The 19280-nt window shown below is 42.0% G+C and overlaps 1 protein-coding gene across 2 annotated transcripts in view; it reads left to right on the top strand.

Moving 5' to 3' along the window:
* Positions 1 to 17643, top strand: part of SMAP2 (small ArfGAP2) — a 162447-nt gene extending 144804 nt beyond the window's left edge. For both annotated transcript variants that reach the window (XM_069223776.1, XM_069223775.1), the window contains exons 9-10: positions 3590 to 3879; positions 14482 to 17643. In XM_069223776.1, coding sequence (XP_069079877.1) covers positions 3590 to 3879; positions 14482 to 14607 — 416 coding nt within the window. In that variant the 3' untranslated portion in view covers positions 14608 to 17643. The remainder of the gene's footprint in view (positions 1 to 3589; positions 3880 to 14481) is intronic.
* The last annotated feature ends 1637 nt before the right edge of the window (positions 17644 to 19280 follow it).

Raw genomic sequence — 19280 nt, 5'->3', positions numbered from 1 at the left:
ATTTTTTTTTCAAGGTATCTTATTGCTTTGGAATACTTTTAAATAAAAAAAGAAAAGTTTTTTCTTTTTTTGTGTGAGTTCACCACTTTTATTTTACACCAAGCGTTTAGCCTTATAAGGAAGTACGTGTTAAGACTGGTTTCTTGTCGAACTGGCCTTTCCTGTGCAGATTGTATTGTTCCAGCACCAAAAACATGTTATATCGTTTGCTGTATTTTTTGTTGGCCATATGAATAAACAAAGTGGGAAGTGAGGAATACGTGGTAAATTGTAGCAGGAGTTATTTATTAAAAGTGAGAATTTTGCTGTTTGTCTTTCTGTGAATGTAAAATGCTTTTATATTTATTTGCCTACTTTTAACGCGTGGTATTTTAGCTCAGTAATTGCTGAAAAGGGTTTGAGTTCTCCATAGTAATTTAAAGTTCCTCCTGTATTTTCGTTGTTATATAAATAGCATAAACTGCACATTCTTAAAACAGGCAACGCTTGGTCAAATTTAGCTTGGTGGTAAATGTGCTTTAGTAATTGCAGCAATCCTGGAATGCCTGTATTTAACAGATCGTATTCTCCACATCACCAAAAAAAAAAACCCGTAACCTTTGGTCTGTATTTTGTCTAGAAGATAAATAAACATTATGATGAACAAGAGATATGATTGAAACTGAATTTGGGTGTTCCGTTGTTTTGAAAATATCTTGAAGTAGGAAAAGGCATATTTATCCTTTCCACTTGTTCAGTCTGTTATATTTTACGAATATGCTGGTTAAATAAGCCAATGTTGTCCACGGACGATGTTATTGCGCATATAAATTAGCATATTTTATTTTACTCTTACTATCATTAACCTCTGAAAGAGGTTTTCTAGTTTTCACTGTTTTGTTTTAAGTGGTTGTGGAATTAACTGCACTGGTGGTTCTTTGGCTAGTAAACTGTTCGGGGATGGTAGTGTTTTTATGTAAGTGTGTACGCAATATTATTTTTTCTAATTGAATTTCCTTACTGTAAGTTCTGTGGCATTTTAAAGAGACTGAAACTCGTGTTTCAGTCTCAGGGTGAGCCTAAGATATGGTGGGTGGTTTTGAGCAATTTGCATTGTTTACAGGACAGTTAAGTCTCGGTGCCACCCTAACATGGCGATCTTGGGCAATTCACGCTGTTTAAGCCCTTTAACTGTTGAGACTTCGGTGTCATTAAACAATAAGATAAGTAAGATCTCTTCCCACAGAAAAGGCAGTCCGCTTCTAACAGTATGCAGGAATGCTTGCTTTTTTAGGGTCAGGCCTGCGAGTGCATGTGCTTGCGAATGCGTCTTGTATGTGAGAAGCTGTTGTGTGCTCCCAGACCTTCTAACTTATTATTAGGGCTCCTTGTTTTCCGTTTTTACTGATTCTTACAGATAAATACACAGAAAACATTGTTTCCTGTCTATATTTTTTTTTTTAAAGCCGCAAAATACAGCTAATGTGGCTTCTTTAGAGTGACTCTCCATGCTGAGATTAATGACAGTCAGACGAATAGCTGTACATATACTCGGCTTGGGGAGTTACAGAACTCAATGAGATTTGCTTAAATTACTGCATATTGCAACATGTACTTGTGCTATTATTCTAATTGTTTAATGTGGTGTTATTATTTAATTATTTTTGGGGGTGCAATGTGCTATAACCTGACAGGCATCAAAGTATGAGTACACATTTATCCGTTAAATAAATGTGGAAATATAAGAATTATCACCTCATCTGTTCACAAGACACAAAATAAAAATGGTTTATAAAAAAAAAAAAATCATGAAACGGGAAGCCCTACTTATTATTAATCCTATAGGCAAAACCCAATGCATTTATCAATGCTTGTTTCTGTTGCAAGGGGAGGGCTGTTTCTTTTGGCTACGAAAATTAATTCCTTGCGAGACTGTCTAGTTTTTCACCATTAACCAGTCCAAAGTTTTAGACATGCATTGAGGTGGAGAGAAACGAAACAATTCTGTGAATAAGTTGATCTTGCATTTAAAAAGGTATGCTTAAATCATTTTATACCACCCAGCAATATATATGCTGATGCCTTTAATCTCCCAGCCTAAATTCAGCATGGACATTCCGTTTATCAGGCACTTAAAGAAAACGTATGCCTGCTACAGGGTACAACTGCGTGGAAGATGGCAGCTCAAACTGCAGCTAATGCTGGCACTGTGGACAGCTAGAAAACACTTTCATAAACCACCATCGGCATGCATCACCGTTGGTAGGCTGGTTTAGAGATTTTTTTTTCCTGTAATCTGAGAGGCCAACCTCAGATTTACAGATTTCTTTCGTTCGTCAAGAGAATTCCACTACACCATCCATTGCCAAATCCAAGGACGGAGACAACCTAATGTTGTAGAGGTGGCCCTTGAAATTAATGACTGCACAAGTAAAATGTGCAAACAAAACTCACGTCAGTCAGTAAAATGTAGCTTGTTATGCTATGAAAGACAATTCTCTTGTTGAAGGTGTTTGTTCAAAATGTAGGGGTAATTTTTCCACTGTTTGTGTTTGTCAGGTCTAAGTTCACGTAGTACTATTTTGTTACAACTTCACCGTGGATTTTGCTTGTACACTTCTCAGACACTAACCAAACGCTTATTAAAAATGTAAGCCATCCTTGCACAGGTAAAAAAAATCTTCTCCACCAAAGAACGCATTGCTACCATAGAGCACACAGCCCATATTGCAGTCTTCCTTTCCATCGTCCCTCCCAATGCTTCGCTATAATTCACACTTTGCTATTGCTTTCTTTTAGTAGCACAAATATATTTATATCTATGACCGTGAAAGGGTTCCCAGTAAACATATGTGTTGCAGTGACGGCCCTGTTCTCTGACAAATGCTGCATTTTGTTGTCATGATGATGTTCATTTTCCACATGAGTCGGAATGATGGAAACATTCCATGGCATATAGTGGCTGTGTTGCATTTACTTGAGGAGAGCTTAATCTGGAACGTTTCTCTGTTGCACTCTGAGCGTTCTCCGACACAGTGGCGGCTCTGTCCCTTGGCAGCGTTAGGTGCATTCTGTGGAGTTTCCCTATACATCTGCGTTCTTTTTGTAGAATACACTGTTGCCTAACCTCCAAAGCACTTGCAGCTAATGGCAAGTTTCCGTGCCTTGTACAGAACATATGTTATGCAAGTGGACAACATAGCCAGCTATGTTTGGTTAGTCAATACTTCCCTTCCCACCGCCACACATCTGAGGTCCGTTCTCATCTGTTTGGAACATGTTCATGTGAGTACCTGTCTCTGTAATGCAGCAGCTTTCTCGATCTTAGGTTGTTGCAAAACAAATAACTTGATTTTACGGCAGGCCCTGGAGAATACATTTTTTGGGTTTCTTACACTATTGAAGCAGCAACTTTTAACTAACAGGTAATTCATATAAGCAGTATCAGCGTCTTTGTGTTTTAGGGGTGATATTTTAAGTAACCCATCGTGTCAAACACTTGCTGCTGATATACAGTTTTTTTAAACCATCTGTCCTACACACACACACACAAACATCACATCCGGTACCATCTGTTTTTCTCAGTAATATTTCTTTGTGCATTTTTCAGGTGCAATGTACATGCCACCTGCCCAGATGGCGTATCCCACAGCCTACAGCGGTTTTCCAGGTGTGGCTCAGGCAGGTGGATTAATTGGTGGCATGATGGCTCCACCTCCTGGCATGGTTGCACCCATGGGTATTCCAGCAGGCTACATGGGCAGTGTTCAACCCACCATGATGGGCCACCCAAATGGAATGATGACACAGCAAGCCAACTTCGGCATTGGGGTGGCAGCTGTACCGCAACCTGTCTATGGGATGCAGCCAACGCAACCAATGCCGTGGAATGTTTCTCAGGTGAGACGGTTTTCCTCTGTTCTCTTGTTTGTAACTTAAAAGAATTTCAATGCTAGAACGCAGGTGCTCACCCATTGTCGGTTTTTTAAAGAAAGCTGACACCATAGACTGTCTTCTTTCACCACTGCTAGTCATCTCCTAAATTGTTTGTGTATGGTTTCTATTCTTTACACCTGAAAATAACGTACAACCAAATGGTAAGTAGGTGAAATATGAAAGTATTTATTATGTATTAACTACATATATAATTAGGATACATTTTGGTGAATATATTGGAAATCTGGACAGTTGTTCTACATATGCTGCTAGCTCATTGACACAGCCTGTGTGTTCTTTGGAAGTTGGCGTTATTTAAAAAAAAATTGGGTTGGCCTCTTCTAAATTTTGAAGACCTCTTATTTTCGAGCTTTTGTTAAGGTTTTCTTCTTTGCTGATCATTCCAATGATGTTGAGGTTGATTAGCCCTACGGAGTGATTCAGACAGTACCAACTGCGTGTTTTTTGGGAACCTGTTGACAAAATTCCCCAAAACTAGAAGTTAACACAGACATGACATTGGCAGCCGCCCAGTGTTTTATGGTTAAGAGTCAAGCAACAAAATCATGTTTGCCATTACTTCATGTTTGCCATTACTTCTGTACCTGCCAAAGTATATTGACGTTTTGCTGTAGTTGGTAATGCAGGATAACAAGAATCATAAAAACGGCCCATTCTGGCAGTACCGGCCTTTGAAAATGTGCATAGTCATTTGTTCAGACCGTGCACGTTTGCCATGGCAGGTAGTGCCAGAATGGGCCTTTATTATGCTGGTTGTCAGGCATTTTTAAGACCATGTTAGGGTGCTATAACCATGTATTCCTGCCAAATAGCTGACTCTTGTAAGATGTAAATGAGCAGTAGTGTTGGAAGAGGTTTGAGAGTAAGGGTGCTGGTTAGTAGCCTCATCTCACCAAATAAATATAGAATGTAAAAATCATGTTCAAAAGTAGCAAATAAATCAGACATTCGCTGCATAAGTATAGGTCTGGACAGTGATGGTGTTTATACTCCTGTTCAAGGCCATTCTCACAATAATGGTATTCAGAATTGCATTTCTAAGTATATTTCATAAGTATTTATAGTAAATGCAGTTTGGTATGCCCATACATAGGGAATATGGTCTTCATCAAAATGGCCTTTCTAACCAGCTTAATTACCAGGAAAGATCACTGCATTGCCGTCTGACTCTTATTTCAACAATCTCTTTTGGACTATCCAATATTCCAAGAGAGAATATGGATGAACAGTGAGAAAAGAATGTTCTTTAAGGACATGTTTGAGACTGAATTCATAGTACTCCGATGGTAGTGTCTCAAGGAGCAGTTCCAATGCACCCTGTGTTACTGGAGTTTAACTATTTCATAACGAATGTAAAACAATTGCAAAAAAAGATCTGGTAAGTTAGAGGATTCAAAAACATTTGATGGGGGTGTGTGGCCAACCATGATGGCTGAGTGAATGTGATCGACACGAGCTCCGCTGCAAACTCAAGCGAAATTGAGGTGTGTGCACACTTTCAGGTCTGTTGGACACAGTGGACCCCTTCTGGGTAGGCAAGGAATAAAGGACAATGCAGAAGGAGGCCCAGAGGGGATTGATGGTGGCGGATTATGAAAGGAGCGGAGGCTCGAGCGAGATGACTGAGGGCCCATCGCGGGTTGGCCCGATGCAGTGAGCCGAGCCCCCAGTGTGATTCGGAGGCCGTAGCAGCTCTTTGGGGGGCTGCTGCACCACCAACATAAGAGGTGAGCGGCCCAAGAGGGAGCTATTAGATGAGTGGAAGAAGGCTGGGAGCGGCAACCACATCTACCCTGCCACTCCTACGAGTAGCTGGATATGATGATGGCAGAGGCACCGGGTGGGTGGGGTGATCCGTGCGTGAGCCAGAAAACTCCTACCTCCTGCTTCAGTCAGACAGCCCCACGCCTCTGCGACTGTCCTGCGAAGAAAGGGAGAAAATAAATTAAGCAGCAAACAGTCCCTACCTTGCTTTATGAAATGCAAAGCACCAAATGCCTGACTCTGCAATGGCGGCACCCGGGCCAACAGACATGCAGGTGACCCCTTGTGATTGCCATGCATCTGAGCTGTGCGTGCCCTAGCACTGTGTACTGTTGAGAGAAAGAACCCTGAGCCTCCACAGTGATTGAAGCCCATCACACATGATTCTTCCTGAAAGCTTTAGGCTAATCCATGCCTGACTTTAAGATGGGGCATGCCTAGAGACATGAAGGATGCATGAGGGACAGCCTGGGACAGCAATTGTACTGACTCACTGACTCAACGCACCACATGACCAATTAAAAACCTGGTGCTTGCTGCTGCCACCTGGATGTTGAACTCAAGGAAGTCTGTACTGCAGGCTGCTGTGAATATAACGCCTACAGGCAGAAGGGGGTGAATGAACATAAGGCACAAATCTGGAAACTCCTCCTCTGCCATAGATGGGATTAGAAATAGCACAGCAATTGGGGAGCTGCGCAATTCAAGGTCCCTGACTCCTACATTGTCCCCTCTACACTAGATTTAAAGGGCTCTACCTCAGCGTATCTGTATCTGGATAAGAGGGAAGGCACTGGAGGCCCATGGGGTGGCACCCATGCCACCCCGGTGACTGCAAAAGTGTCAATGTCCACCTATTTTGCACCTACAGAGAAACAGGCACCTCCCTTAGCCACCACAAACAGGGACGTCATGGCGCTTACGAAGAAGGACCACCTCACTCTCCTTCAATTATTTAAGCCGGAGCTTCGAGAGAAACTGAAGGTGGACCTGAATGCTTCCTTGAACCAACTTAAATCTGCTGTTAATACCAGGTTCACTGCGCTCCAACAAGATATTGACTCTATAGGCTCCCGAGCACTAGGTCTTGAGACTAGGATCCAGGAGGTAGAGAGGCGCAAGGACAGGACTGAAGAGACAGCTGATTCCCTCCAACTGCATCTTTAAACCTCAGAACTGAAATGAGAAGACCTTGAAAACAGGTTGCAATAACATACACATCCATAATTTTGAGGAGTCAGTGGAAGACCCAGATCTTGAGGCCTATGGAGTGGGGCTATTTGCGGAGGTACTAGGGGAAACCCACTTAAAAATCAAAATAGACAGTCCACCGAGTGGGTGACCCAAACACAGGAGGAAGTAGCTGCCCGTGATGTCCTTTAAGGACTCCACTCCTTTAAGACAAAGGAGGCAATCCTTCGAGCAGCACGAAAGAAAGACGGCATCACATTTCACAATGTCACATGCTTTCTCTTCCAAGATATAACCCCAGCAGCGCTGGTTTTTAGGCTATAACTAAGACCTGTTACCGACAAACTGAGACAGGAACATATCAGGTACAGGTGGATGTACCCATTTGGCTTAGTGTTTGAATACCATAACAAAACTCACCATGTTGTCGACCTACAAGCTGCGGCATCGATCCTGGACATATCGCTTCTAAATGATCAACAACAGGGTGGAAGCGCAAGTACCTTATACACACACACGGCAATCAAAAGTGCTGAGAGAACCCAGTGGCAATTGCAGAGACAGCCTAACCCGTCCCCCCCCCCCCCCCCCCCCCCCCACAGAAACGTTGAACGCTTAAAGAGTTATATGCTCTCACTTTTGAGCAGGCTCCTTACACCAAGGAGCCTATGTACACTGACAGAGCCTAGGGGCTCATCTCATCGACGAATCTTAAACTGCCCACAGCTGCGGTCTGGTTCCCTCTCTCCTTTGAAGGGGGAGACGACAAACTAAGTATATCCCACTTGGCCATATCAGGGTAGAAACCTGCCCCGGAGGTATATACAAAACGCCTACACACACCTTGGACACAAACAGCTTCTAACGATTTGCATTAGTGACTCTTGACCACACCCCCGGAAGAATTAACATGGTGAAGTGGCGGCTGGCAGGACAGTTGTGTATCTTTGCCTCTGTCTACGTCCTCAATTTTAACCAGATCTCATTTATTCAGGCACTTCTATCACTAATGGGAGATTTTGCGGAAGAGAAAATCATCATTATCTGAGACTTTAATCTCCCATGGGACCCGGATATAGACAGTACCTGCCCTCACAGGTACCCCACAGGGATCTTTCCCAAAGCTCTAAAAAAAAAAATACAGACATTATGGCTCATAGACACCTGGAGAACACTATACCCCACCACTAAAGGTCACTCATTCTTCTCTCATATCCATCGTACATACTCCAGATTAGACTACAACTTCCTCAGCTAATCGCTTACACCGTCCATACCCATGGTCTCCTTTTACCCACTCACCATTTCTGATCACGCTTTGCTACATTTATAAATAGAATGGGGTCCACCACCACCTAAACTCCGCCGCTGGTTTTTTCCCCGCCTCCTTGACAAGGGACTGCATCTAGGGATGAGTCTCGCAAAGCTTTCAGGGATTGTTTTCGAATTGAATCCCCCCATGACACTAACCACTCCACCACTTGGGATACATTCAGAGCATCCATTAGAGGGACATGCATTACCCTAGTCTCGGCACTTAACAAAGAACAAAAGAAAGATTGACACTTGAGGTTGAACTCAGTAAGGCCAAGCAAGCTCATAAGCTACAACCAATACTACCATTACGGCAGAAAGTCACAGCACTTAGAGGGAAACTAAACGCAATATATACCAACAGGGCAGAATTCACTCTCTTACTACTTAAACGCTCTTCCTATGAGCAAGGTAACAAAGTGGGACCCCGAATAGCACGACAACTTAAACTCAAACCGGAGAAGGAATACATTGGGGAGGTAATGAAAGAGGATGGTGAACTGGCAACCTCTGAATCAGAGAAGGCATCAACTTTTAGCAAATGTTATGAATGGTATATACTGCCACCCCTATCGTTGAACAGACTCAAAAGAGCTATTTGGAAAATGTGAACATCCCACAGATGACAGAAGCTCAAAATGAGCTTTTGAGTGCTCCAGTTAGCGAGGAAGACATTTGGGACGCTATTAGGGCACTGAAGCTCCGTATGTCAATAAGGCCAGATGGATATATGGCCCTTTTTTTATAAAACATTTAGCTCTGACCTCATACCAATCTGGTTTCCCTATTTATCTCGATTATCCCCCAAAACAGGGAAAGACCCCCATTCCTGAGGCTCATATCTTCCCCATAGCGCTGCTTAACTTGGATGCCAAACTATATTCGAAAATTCTGGCCTCCAGATTAGTGGATATCATGGCCAATTTAATTCACCTGGATCAATTTAGCTTTATTAAAGGTCGACAGATGCATGACAGTCTGGAAGGAGAGTCCACTTGGTCGAAAAAGCAACAAAGAAAAAGATACTGGCTATATTGATAGCCCTTGATGGACAGAAATATTTTGCCCGAGTATATTGGCTCTTCCTATTCCACACCCTGCGTCGTTTCAGCTTATGCGATCAATTTATCGCAGTGATCCAGGCCAACTATGCTTCTCTATGCTCAAGAGTTTTGGTTAATGGAGTAGGATCAGATTTCTTTTTTAGCTCCAGCTCTTCCTGTTATTATTTGCTCTGAGCATAGAACCCCTGGCAGCTACAATACACACTATGCCCACTATCCAAGGCCTGTCATTTGGCTCATAGAGCCATCAAATCTTCCTCTTTGCGGACGTGTTGTTGACCTTGACCTCCAGATGGCACTTCAGGCATATGAAGCAGTAGCAGGATTCCGTACCAACTTCAACAAATCCTTTCTCCTTAACCGAACACTCCCACCCCATTAGACATGGAAAATGTAGTGGCCAACTCCCCTTTTCAACGGGCCAAAAGAGAGATTACCTATTTGGGTATAAAAATCACACCCAGAGTTTCCAATCTATTCTGAGCCAGCTATCTACAACAGCTTAAGGTAGGCCTCAAATGTTGGGTGCCCATGTATATTTCTTGGCAAAGGCGTATTCACGCAATAAAAATGTCTATGTTGCCTAGGCTACTGTATCTCTTCCAAGGCCTTCCTGTGGAGTTGGATCGGGGCTACCTTGCAGCACTCCACTCCCTAATAACCCGCTTCGTCTGGAAAAATTGCAGAACTCGCTTATCCCAAAAAATATTGACTTTCAAAGACCGCAGGTGGGATGGGTCTTCCGCATTTTCATTTATTTACAAGGCAGGCCAGCTGTGTGTCATTTCTGAATGGTCCCTCCGAGAGTCTGATAAGCACTGGCTTCACATGGACAGAGCAGTAGGGGTGTGCTGTGAAAACCGAAAGCAGACTTACCGCTGAATGCATATCTGAGCACACCTACCATGACAACGCTTAAAATATGGGACGAGGTACTTCACACTGCAGATCCCCTCCTACTTCATGCCAATCCATTTCAATCCAACCTTTCCCCCAGCATTACACTCGAGACCCTTTGATGCATGGAGAGAGGGAGGATGCCTCACTATAGCTGAACTATTCCATGGATGGAATATTCCCACCTTCGAACACCGGCAAACAGATGTTCACATCCCCCAAACAGAGCACTATCAGTACACTCAACTAAAGCATTGGGTACTCCATCCTGATGTCGGGTGTTGGCCACTAGGTATTTGACTCCCACGATTTACTGACAGGGACCTCGAAGGAATGTATATCCTTCCTGTACTCCCTCCTGTTATCCTCCACACCTTTTCTGCAACCCAAAAGTTCTAGGACAAAACATCTCTGAGTCTAGATGGGGTGGATGTTGGAGAGATCCCTCAATTTAACCATTCCACTGGCATGAGAGAAGTCCATTATAAACAACTTTTTGACTGGTATCTTTACCCTACTAAACTCACACATCTTCCCCAACACATAAGAGTTATGGTGGAGAGGCAGTGGTCTAAGGGGTGACTTTCGACATATTTGGTGGGATTGCCCAACTATTTGCCCATTTTGTACTGAAATACTTGCTCAGGTCAAGGAGATCTTGGGGTGCCTGATCCCAGATAGCCCTGACTTTGCACTAGTAGGTGTATGTGATGATTCCCTTAAGCCCAAACCACGGGAGACATAGCCGTTCTGTGGCTCTGGCAAGGAGCAGCCAAACTAGCTTTAGCAGCGGCATGGAAGGTAAAGGGTGGTGCCATCACTAATGCAATGGCACGCTAGAATTTGGCAGGCAGTCATGATGGAACAAATGTCTGACATATTCATGGATAACTATAAAAAATGTTGAATTAATCTAGGGCGTCTTAGGGGAAGACCTCTGGACAGGTATAACACTATGTGCTTGCGCTACCCACATGAGGGCACTCCACCTCCAGTTTTAAAATGGGGAGTGGTGTGAGCTTACCTGGGTCCAAGGTTGTCCTTTGAGCGGAGGATCCCCGATGGTCCCCCTCCCGCTTCACCTAGGCTTGTATTGCTCAACGCTACAGGGGATGAGTCTCACATGTACCGATAGTTTTCTCAGTGTTTACCCCCTAAGGGGTAATGTTTTTGCTCTTTTTTTCCCCTCGTTCTTTTGTTTTGGGGTTGGGAGTGAGGGGGCAATGTTTCTTGTATCAGTAGCAATTCGGACGGTGATGACGATGATGTCTGTAATGTGCACTGGGAAACATCCCCCAAAGATCGACAAAGGGTTACTAAACTAGCTGAACTGTACTATGGGAGATTGATTGGTCCGCTGTTGCCAGTGTTGATCCGTGCATACTTAACCAAATAAAAAGAACTTTGACAAAAATATTTAATGTAAATAGTAACAAAAATGGCAAAAAATAGTGTGCAGCAATGTTGTGATCCGCATCCAGTATTGAATGGGAGTAAAAGAATAGTGAAAAGATTTCAAACAAAATCCAGTATTCATTGAGGGAAGTGGCACATGAAACGTCTTCAACGAGCCCTATTTAAATAAGTCTGTAAGTACAGTGTCATTGGAATGCAGGGATGGCTAGAATCTTCCTCAAGGTTCGAAATTCTGTTGATGACTCCAATTTAATAACTGAAGGCAGGGTAAAAAAGTATCCTTCAAAAGACACCTCAGTTAATGATGTAAACTGCCAAAGCTACTCCATGGCTTAACTATATGAGAGACACGGACAAGCCCGTTCCTAAATTGGATCTGATGAGGTTGAACTTTTCACTAGGTGTCTGTGTGAGCACAAGGGGTGGGAGAAATTATGAAGTCAAATACCTCACAAACCTGGCAAACTTACTGGCAAAGATTATGTTCCTGATGGTTCTCGGGGTGATGACAACGCCCCTTGGCAGCCTTGCCTGTCACTGGCACAATAGACGGTCTCATTTGCTGTTTCCTGATGTCTCAGGATGGGAAGTCCAGCTGCAGGGAATGCCACTACCAAGTTAAGGCTATTCTGTTTTTTCCATCTTTCTGCCCCCAGGGCTCCTAGACCCTTCAGTGTTGGCTGGGAAACACAGTGACCTGCAGCTAAGAGTCCTTTACATGTTAGGCAGAATGTCCAGTCGCAACAAATGCCTTGAAGTGAGACATTGTCCCAGTTGAAGTCTCTTAAATTCGTCCCGTTTTTTAGAAAGGGTCAAGGTTCCCCTCTTTTTCTGGACTATGCGAACATAAGGTTTCACTTAGTTCTCATTGGCTAAGTACAGGACTCTTAAGTAGCTTATGACATGCTACCAGCACATTGTCCCGATTTAGCATCCATAGCTTGCTGAAATATATTTTTCTATTCATAAATGTTATTTTTAGTAGGATTTTTTTTATAGCTCATTCTATTTACATTGTATAAATTGCTGTTAACGTACGCAACTGTATTACTTTTTTCATGTTTTAAAGCACTAGCTGTAATTGGAAGGTTTTTATGTGATACATGCATTATTCATAGGAAAAAAAACTAAATTGAAAGAAAGGTGAAGTGCTCATTCCTAATTCTGTTGAGAGCAATATATTTTGAAATATTCATTCATCTAATAAAGGGAGCAAGATAATCTGCTTTTTGAATTCAGACCCCAGCATCAATGTCACTTGGTTAATTTTCTGGAATGTCACTGCTTTGTAGCCAGAACGACAAAGAAAATGTCGTAGAACCGAAATTGCAAGTGTTAAAGGTTAAGTGCCATTTGCCAGTATATATTTTTAACACACAGCAAATACTAAAAAGAAAAAAAGAAAAACGCTTTGGATACCTCTTCAGTTGTCCATTTTCTTGCTGAAACCACTTCAGAATCTCTGTGGGTGCTGGAGAGCCTTCACAAATTCTAGTTTCAGAGCCACTGCAAATGAGCCATATTTGTGGAACACTTAGCGTTAGTTCATGAGGATAGATTTATATTATGTTCTCTAAATGTTCTGGGTAAATGTATGGGCATTTGCTTCAGCCTTGTTTTTGTAACTGCAGGCAGCAGTTATAGACTCATGGCATGTCTTCGCAGTAACCCGTGCAAAAATTGCACTGTACATTTTCATGAAATTTCAAAGAAGCAGTTCAGTGTGAAAACACTAATATATTTCCAACATGGCGGAACTCTTCAGATTAAAATGTGTAAAAATGTTTGCAGTATATCATTCCAAAGATATATTGTTCCCTCTGTAGGCGTGAGATATTTACTGTTAAGGAATGAGTTCCTCCCCACCTCTTTCAGTACAGTGTGATGGTTTTGGGATCATTGAATATGGTTTGTTTCCATGAATTACAGATCCAGATGATGAATTCCTCCCACTCTGTGGTACTGTGTGCCTGCTGTGTGGGCAGACTTCGAATACTGTATTGAAATACATTTTCTGCGTCTTTGACTGATCTAATACTCAGTAACTGTTGCCCATTTTCCAGATCTGAAGAACAGGAATGGGAAGCTGTGTTATTATAGATGGTGCAAAAAGTTCTTAGGAATTTCAGCTTTCAAACTGCATCAAAGACTATTTACTTACCATCCACCAGTGTTATGTTCGTGAACAGAGGATTTTGTCCCTTAAATTTAAAACCCATCAACCTATCCATTAAATGGGAAAAGGCACAAGGGTGTAAAAGTCAGCATTGTTGTATTTAATAAATTTGCTGAATCCTGTGAAAGAGCAGAAATTCCAAAACACAGATGATACAGTGACACCAGGACACAGCGAATCTGAGGGCATCAGTGTTTGAGGTTTCCATAGAAATGTAACTGTCTTTTAAAAAGTACAAAACCCGAAAAGCATCACTCTAATTATAGCAAGAAATTGAGTCCAAGAAGATGCCTAGATTGTGGAACATATTGACGATCAAACAGTATATTGGCAGGGCCCACTGACACAGAATGACAGTGAAAATGGAAAGATTATGTACCTGGATACCCTAACCTCACTGATGACTGCTACCTTTTGATTGTGGCTGGATATAGGGCCCAAATTTGCTGAAGGAAATAGGAAATTCCATAGGATCTGAAGTTTTAGAGGCAATAGTGTTATTGATCTGATAGGAAGGCCGCCTTTAGTGTTCATATGCCATTTATTGTATGTCTGCAACACATTCAGGAGTTAAGCCATTCATGTATGTTTGATATGCCTTTTTAAGACTTGTTTATCTAAGGTACTTCATGGACCTTATTTTTGATACTGTAATCAGTCCTATGTTTTGTGCATGCCAGTTTGTTGGTGATCTCACCATACCTCTATCTCCCTGTATCCCAGATTAATCACCAGATGGCCAGCATGAACTTTTACGGAGCCAATGGAATGGTGGCATATGGACAGCCTATAGGTGGCGGAAGTGCCCACGTGACCAGTCAGACACTCAGCACCCAGATGTGGAAATGAGACGAAATGACATCTATATAGAATATATTAGCCTTTTTCTTTGCCTTCAACACATTTCTTTTTTATTGTACATTGCACTGTGAGCCATTTGGCTTGTTTCAGGCCTGATCACATTTTCACAGCTGAGATCCATTTTTGCCTTTCTATGCCTGGCACACAGGGAATCCTCTGATCTGTCCATTGATGGTCACTTCCTCATGGGAGAGGGCCTTGGAGAGATCCCCCCCAACAGAGTTGCATGCTGTAAAAAGTGCACATCACGTTGGCTTCGTCAGGTTATCTGTACTGTTATGCCTTCCTTGCCACCTGTTCTGTAACATATCTCACATTGAGCTGTGATACTTGAATTCATACGTGATGAGAGCCTTCATTTTCTTAGGACAAATAGTTGAAGGTGTTTTTTATGGACTCTATAAAGGCCACTGCCCCAACAGCAGAGTCTGAAGCAGTTCCCGCTCATCCCACAATCCCCTACCTGGCAACTGTGCGTCACTTTTGTTGGCTAGCAGAGTAGAAACTGGGATATTTGGGACACTGCATCTGTTGTCTTTGTAAAGTCCAAATTGATACAAATATGGAATACAGGGTGATTTTAAGAAGCTTAACTCGGCACTTAACAGTGGCTTAATGGTAGGCAGTCTGGTCATTTTTCATTATAGAGATTGACCAACGACAATCTTAAACTTAAACATCTGAGGACATTGTAAGTGTTTAGAAGTTATGTTCGTCCTTCTCAGTTGTTATCGTAGATACACTTTATAAGACATGATAGAGTGAAAGAAACTAGAAAGTCACGTAAAGTGGCACCTCTTAATGTACCACGCCCTGCCATAAGTTATTCTGAGATGTTCGGCATGGTCAAATAGAAACCAAGTGTTTTTTTTCATGAAATCTTTACAGCAGTTTTATCCATTTTATAAATATTGGCATGTGATGTTTTGCTGAGGTTAAGATTTACAGACCAAAATGTCCAGTGTGGCTGATCATAACATTGCTGCTTTAAATACGGGCCCATGGGGTTGGGATGGCATTATTTTCAGTTTGTTTGTACAGTTTAGCATCTGTTTTCAGGCCAGAATTACAGCATCATAAATTTATGTGAGGAAATTGGAAAAGTGAATGTATTTGGCTGAGTATTCCATTGGGTCCAAGTGTAACAACTAGATCCTCCTAACATCTTGGGTAAGTTACAAAAACCATCATGGGTGCCTAGAGTTGAAGATGCTCAAGCCGATTTTCTGAAATCTTTAGTTGCTGCATGTCCTTTTTATCCTTGCTTGTATTTCAGTGTAGAAGCATGCTGTGGTAGTAGTGCGTTCCAACTAGATTATTTTGTGATGTCTTGTTCAAGCAAACTGTGCCAATGTATGTGTTTTTTTTTTTTTTTTTTTTTTTGCACATCGTCACTCTTGCCTCATCTGAAGTTAGATGGAATGCTTAGGGCAGTACTGTAAAGTGTAGTAGCCTATCGAGATCTCATTTAAAGCACAGTCCCTCCCAATAACTGATATACGCACAGATGTTTCTTCTGGCTTAATTATGTGACTCTAAATATGTCCAATATGTTTGTTTGTTTTTGTCCTTTTTTGGTTGCATATGTATTTTATCCACTATGATTTTATCTGTGCTAGGAATCATTCTGTTGGTGCTTTGGTCCTAGTGTTCTGGAGACTTTTCCCCTGGTTCTGAGCCAAACTATCTTTAACAGGATTTAGGAACCTGTTTTTTTATGAGTTTATTTATTATGCAGTATTGTGTTAAGTAAAACCCTATTGGTTGTTTATTCCACTTTTCCCCGATGCACAAGTGACCATTCTTGTTTGATACATGGATAAAGTGTTTTCTACCCTTTGAAATCCAATAGGAAAACAATTAGCATGCTTGCATAGCCAATAGGCAGTGATTTAAAGTTTGTTTTGGTACAGCCAGCGGTTGGCAGACTTTAGTTTGTTGTTCTTCAGCTCCCACCATCAAGCTCAGCGTCCTAATCCCTTAAGGAAGACCGAATTCCCACTGTTAGCTTTGGGTACCCAACGCTCTGTGAACAAGATTTCTTGAGTGTGCAATCTTGGCTCACCAGGCATTCTAGTGCCAAATCGATTAACAGTTGCCCATAAGAAGCTTGATGGTCTGATGACTGCTACCTTAATTCTCTGCATTAGAAGAATGGTTACATTGTTGTCCCATACCACTGTGCCAGGATCTCCATCCAATAATGGCATTTAACTAAGCATTGAAACATGCATCACACCTATCTCATCTATGGTAAGGTGACATCTAAGTAGCGGTCAGGATCAGTTACTCTGCATGCAGTACAGGCAAGCGGGCTGAATGCTCATGCCTTTGAAGCGCCTAACCAATCTTGCTGGTTCATGATAATCCAGAGTGGCGCTGAGGCAGAGTAGACTGCACATGAAAAAATATACACCAAAACGTTTGTGTCTTGATGATCCAAGGGAGACATCCACAACCAAAGGACACCAGGCCAGAGATGGAGTGGAAGGAGCAGTAGTATTCTGCATGAGCACAGCCGTGTGCTTTCAGGTCGGCCTTTTGTTTTGATATAGTGTCGCCTCTTATTGAGGTCTTGCATCCATATGTTGTCACTTTTCTGTTTAATACACCACAAGGGCACTCTCTCACTTCTGCTGCTAACGAGAAATGCCTCGAATGTGAAATTTGCACTTGCTTTTTTGTATTTTCTTTGACTGTGTGACATTGACGTTTTCATTTCTTTAAATGAACAGAATGTAAACATGGAACGTTGTTATTGAAGCAAAAAAACTGCACAGTGACTTCTTCTGTCCAGTACATCAATGTTCGAATTTATGCCTCATTTTTAATGTGAACTTTTATATTCTTCTTGTATTCTCGAGTGGTTGGGATCTACTGAATGGAGGGAAGGACGTATATGCTTTTATATTTCTTTTAATCAAAACAAATTCCACTCGAGTCTCCTTATTGAAGGTTTGGTCTGTTACGGATGCGGATTGTGAATATGTAAATTCAAAAAATAAATCTTGCATATTAACTGGTGTAGTTGGTGTCTGTGCTTATTTTGCTATTTTAATGGCGTCGGTTTTCCAAAGATGTGTTGTGTTTTTTTTGTGTTTTTTTTTTTTCAGTCGTTCTCCTTGTATTGTGACATGAGGGACTCGAAGGAGACAGTTGTTGCCTAATTTCCTGTACCTTTTTTTTTTTTTCTTTCAAGATCTGGTTTTGACGGATATCTAAACAGTCATATTGTTTGAAGAAAACATACACTGGGCCTGTGGTTTAACCATTTTAACCAATTAATTTATTTGACCAGCGATTATTTGACGTTGTTAATCAATCTTGCTTCAGCCCAAAGAAGCAATTCTGTCACCTAATGTCATTGGCTGTAGGTAATAGGAGTACGTGTGTAGCAGTGAGTGAGGAATATTTTACATCTCTCCCTATCTCTGTCGACTTCTTGATGCCAACTCATGCGCAAATGCACACTTATTCATGCCATTCTTTACATGTGATAGTGAATTAAAACCAGACATGATGCCTTTGCCAATGCTTGTAATTGATATGATCTTTTGATTGAGTGCTAAACAGTGCCAGAGAAATACTACAGTACAGTACATAGAGTAGTAGTGAAAACTTTGTGATCAACTTTGAAATGCCAAAACTGGAGAACTGCCCACTGACAGCAGCCATTTCCTTTTCGAGGTGTACCCACCTTTTGCCAAAATGTTTAAATGCACAGGATTATTTGCTTTGGATGACTTGTATCCTCCCACTGCTCACACATATCTACTTTGTTTCTTTTTCTGTCAGCACTCTGACCGTGCATGTGTTGTCAGTCTTTCTCCATCATGTACTGCTTCCCTCTCCCACTCACTTGTTCGTCTCATTTTCTCTGTTGCCCCAAGCTAATCTATACCACCAAGCCCATCTGTTGCTTTACCCAACCCTCCTGGATTATTTTTGGGTTGGGCCTCCCCAGGCCCAGCCCAAAGGGCCTGTGTTACTCTCTCTCTCTCAAGCCCCCCCCCACCTGCCCACTCCCCCAGGCTTTACCCCCACCCCCTCCTCTGTTGACTCCCCCACTCCTCTCAAGCGGTCCTCTTTGTATTTTTTGTTTGTTTTAATTTTTGGGAAGAACCAGGCAGTAATTTGCTGCAGGGCTGCTCTGCTGAAAAAAAAGGCACTTTCACATTTGTCAGATGCCGTATATACATACATACATATTTTACTAATCAATTTTCGATCTGTAGATTAAAAAATAATCACCCACGGAGGCATGTGCATTGAGCAATGCACTTGCATACATACATTTACTCATAAGACACTGACGTCTGGGTATCACTTAATCTTTACCCTTTAGCTCTGCTTACTTCGCAAGTTTGATCCCAGCAAATAAAGTGGGCCCACTAGGGAAGCTTTGAATCAATACTTTACATGACACACTGAGCAGTACCTCGTATTGGACTAAGCCATGGGACATTTTCTGCACCGTTTGGCAAACGTGGCATTCCAGAGCTCATTGATTAGGCAAAACTAGTCACATTTGCTAGGATTTAAATGGGTTGTGAAATCAGGCAAAATTAATTCGGGAAGAAAATGGCAAACGGTGCATTTTATGGCACATGTATCCGCTAGTAGTTGTTGAAACTGCACATGACTTAGGATTCATTTAAAAT

The sequence above is a fragment of the Pleurodeles waltl genome, chromosome 3_1, assembly GCF_031143425.1.
Source record: "Pleurodeles waltl isolate 20211129_DDA chromosome 3_1, aPleWal1.hap1.20221129, whole genome shotgun sequence".
Taxonomy (NCBI): Eukaryota; Metazoa; Chordata; class Amphibia; order Caudata; family Salamandridae; genus Pleurodeles; species Pleurodeles waltl.
This window is presented reverse-complemented; position numbering and strand designations above follow the sequence as displayed.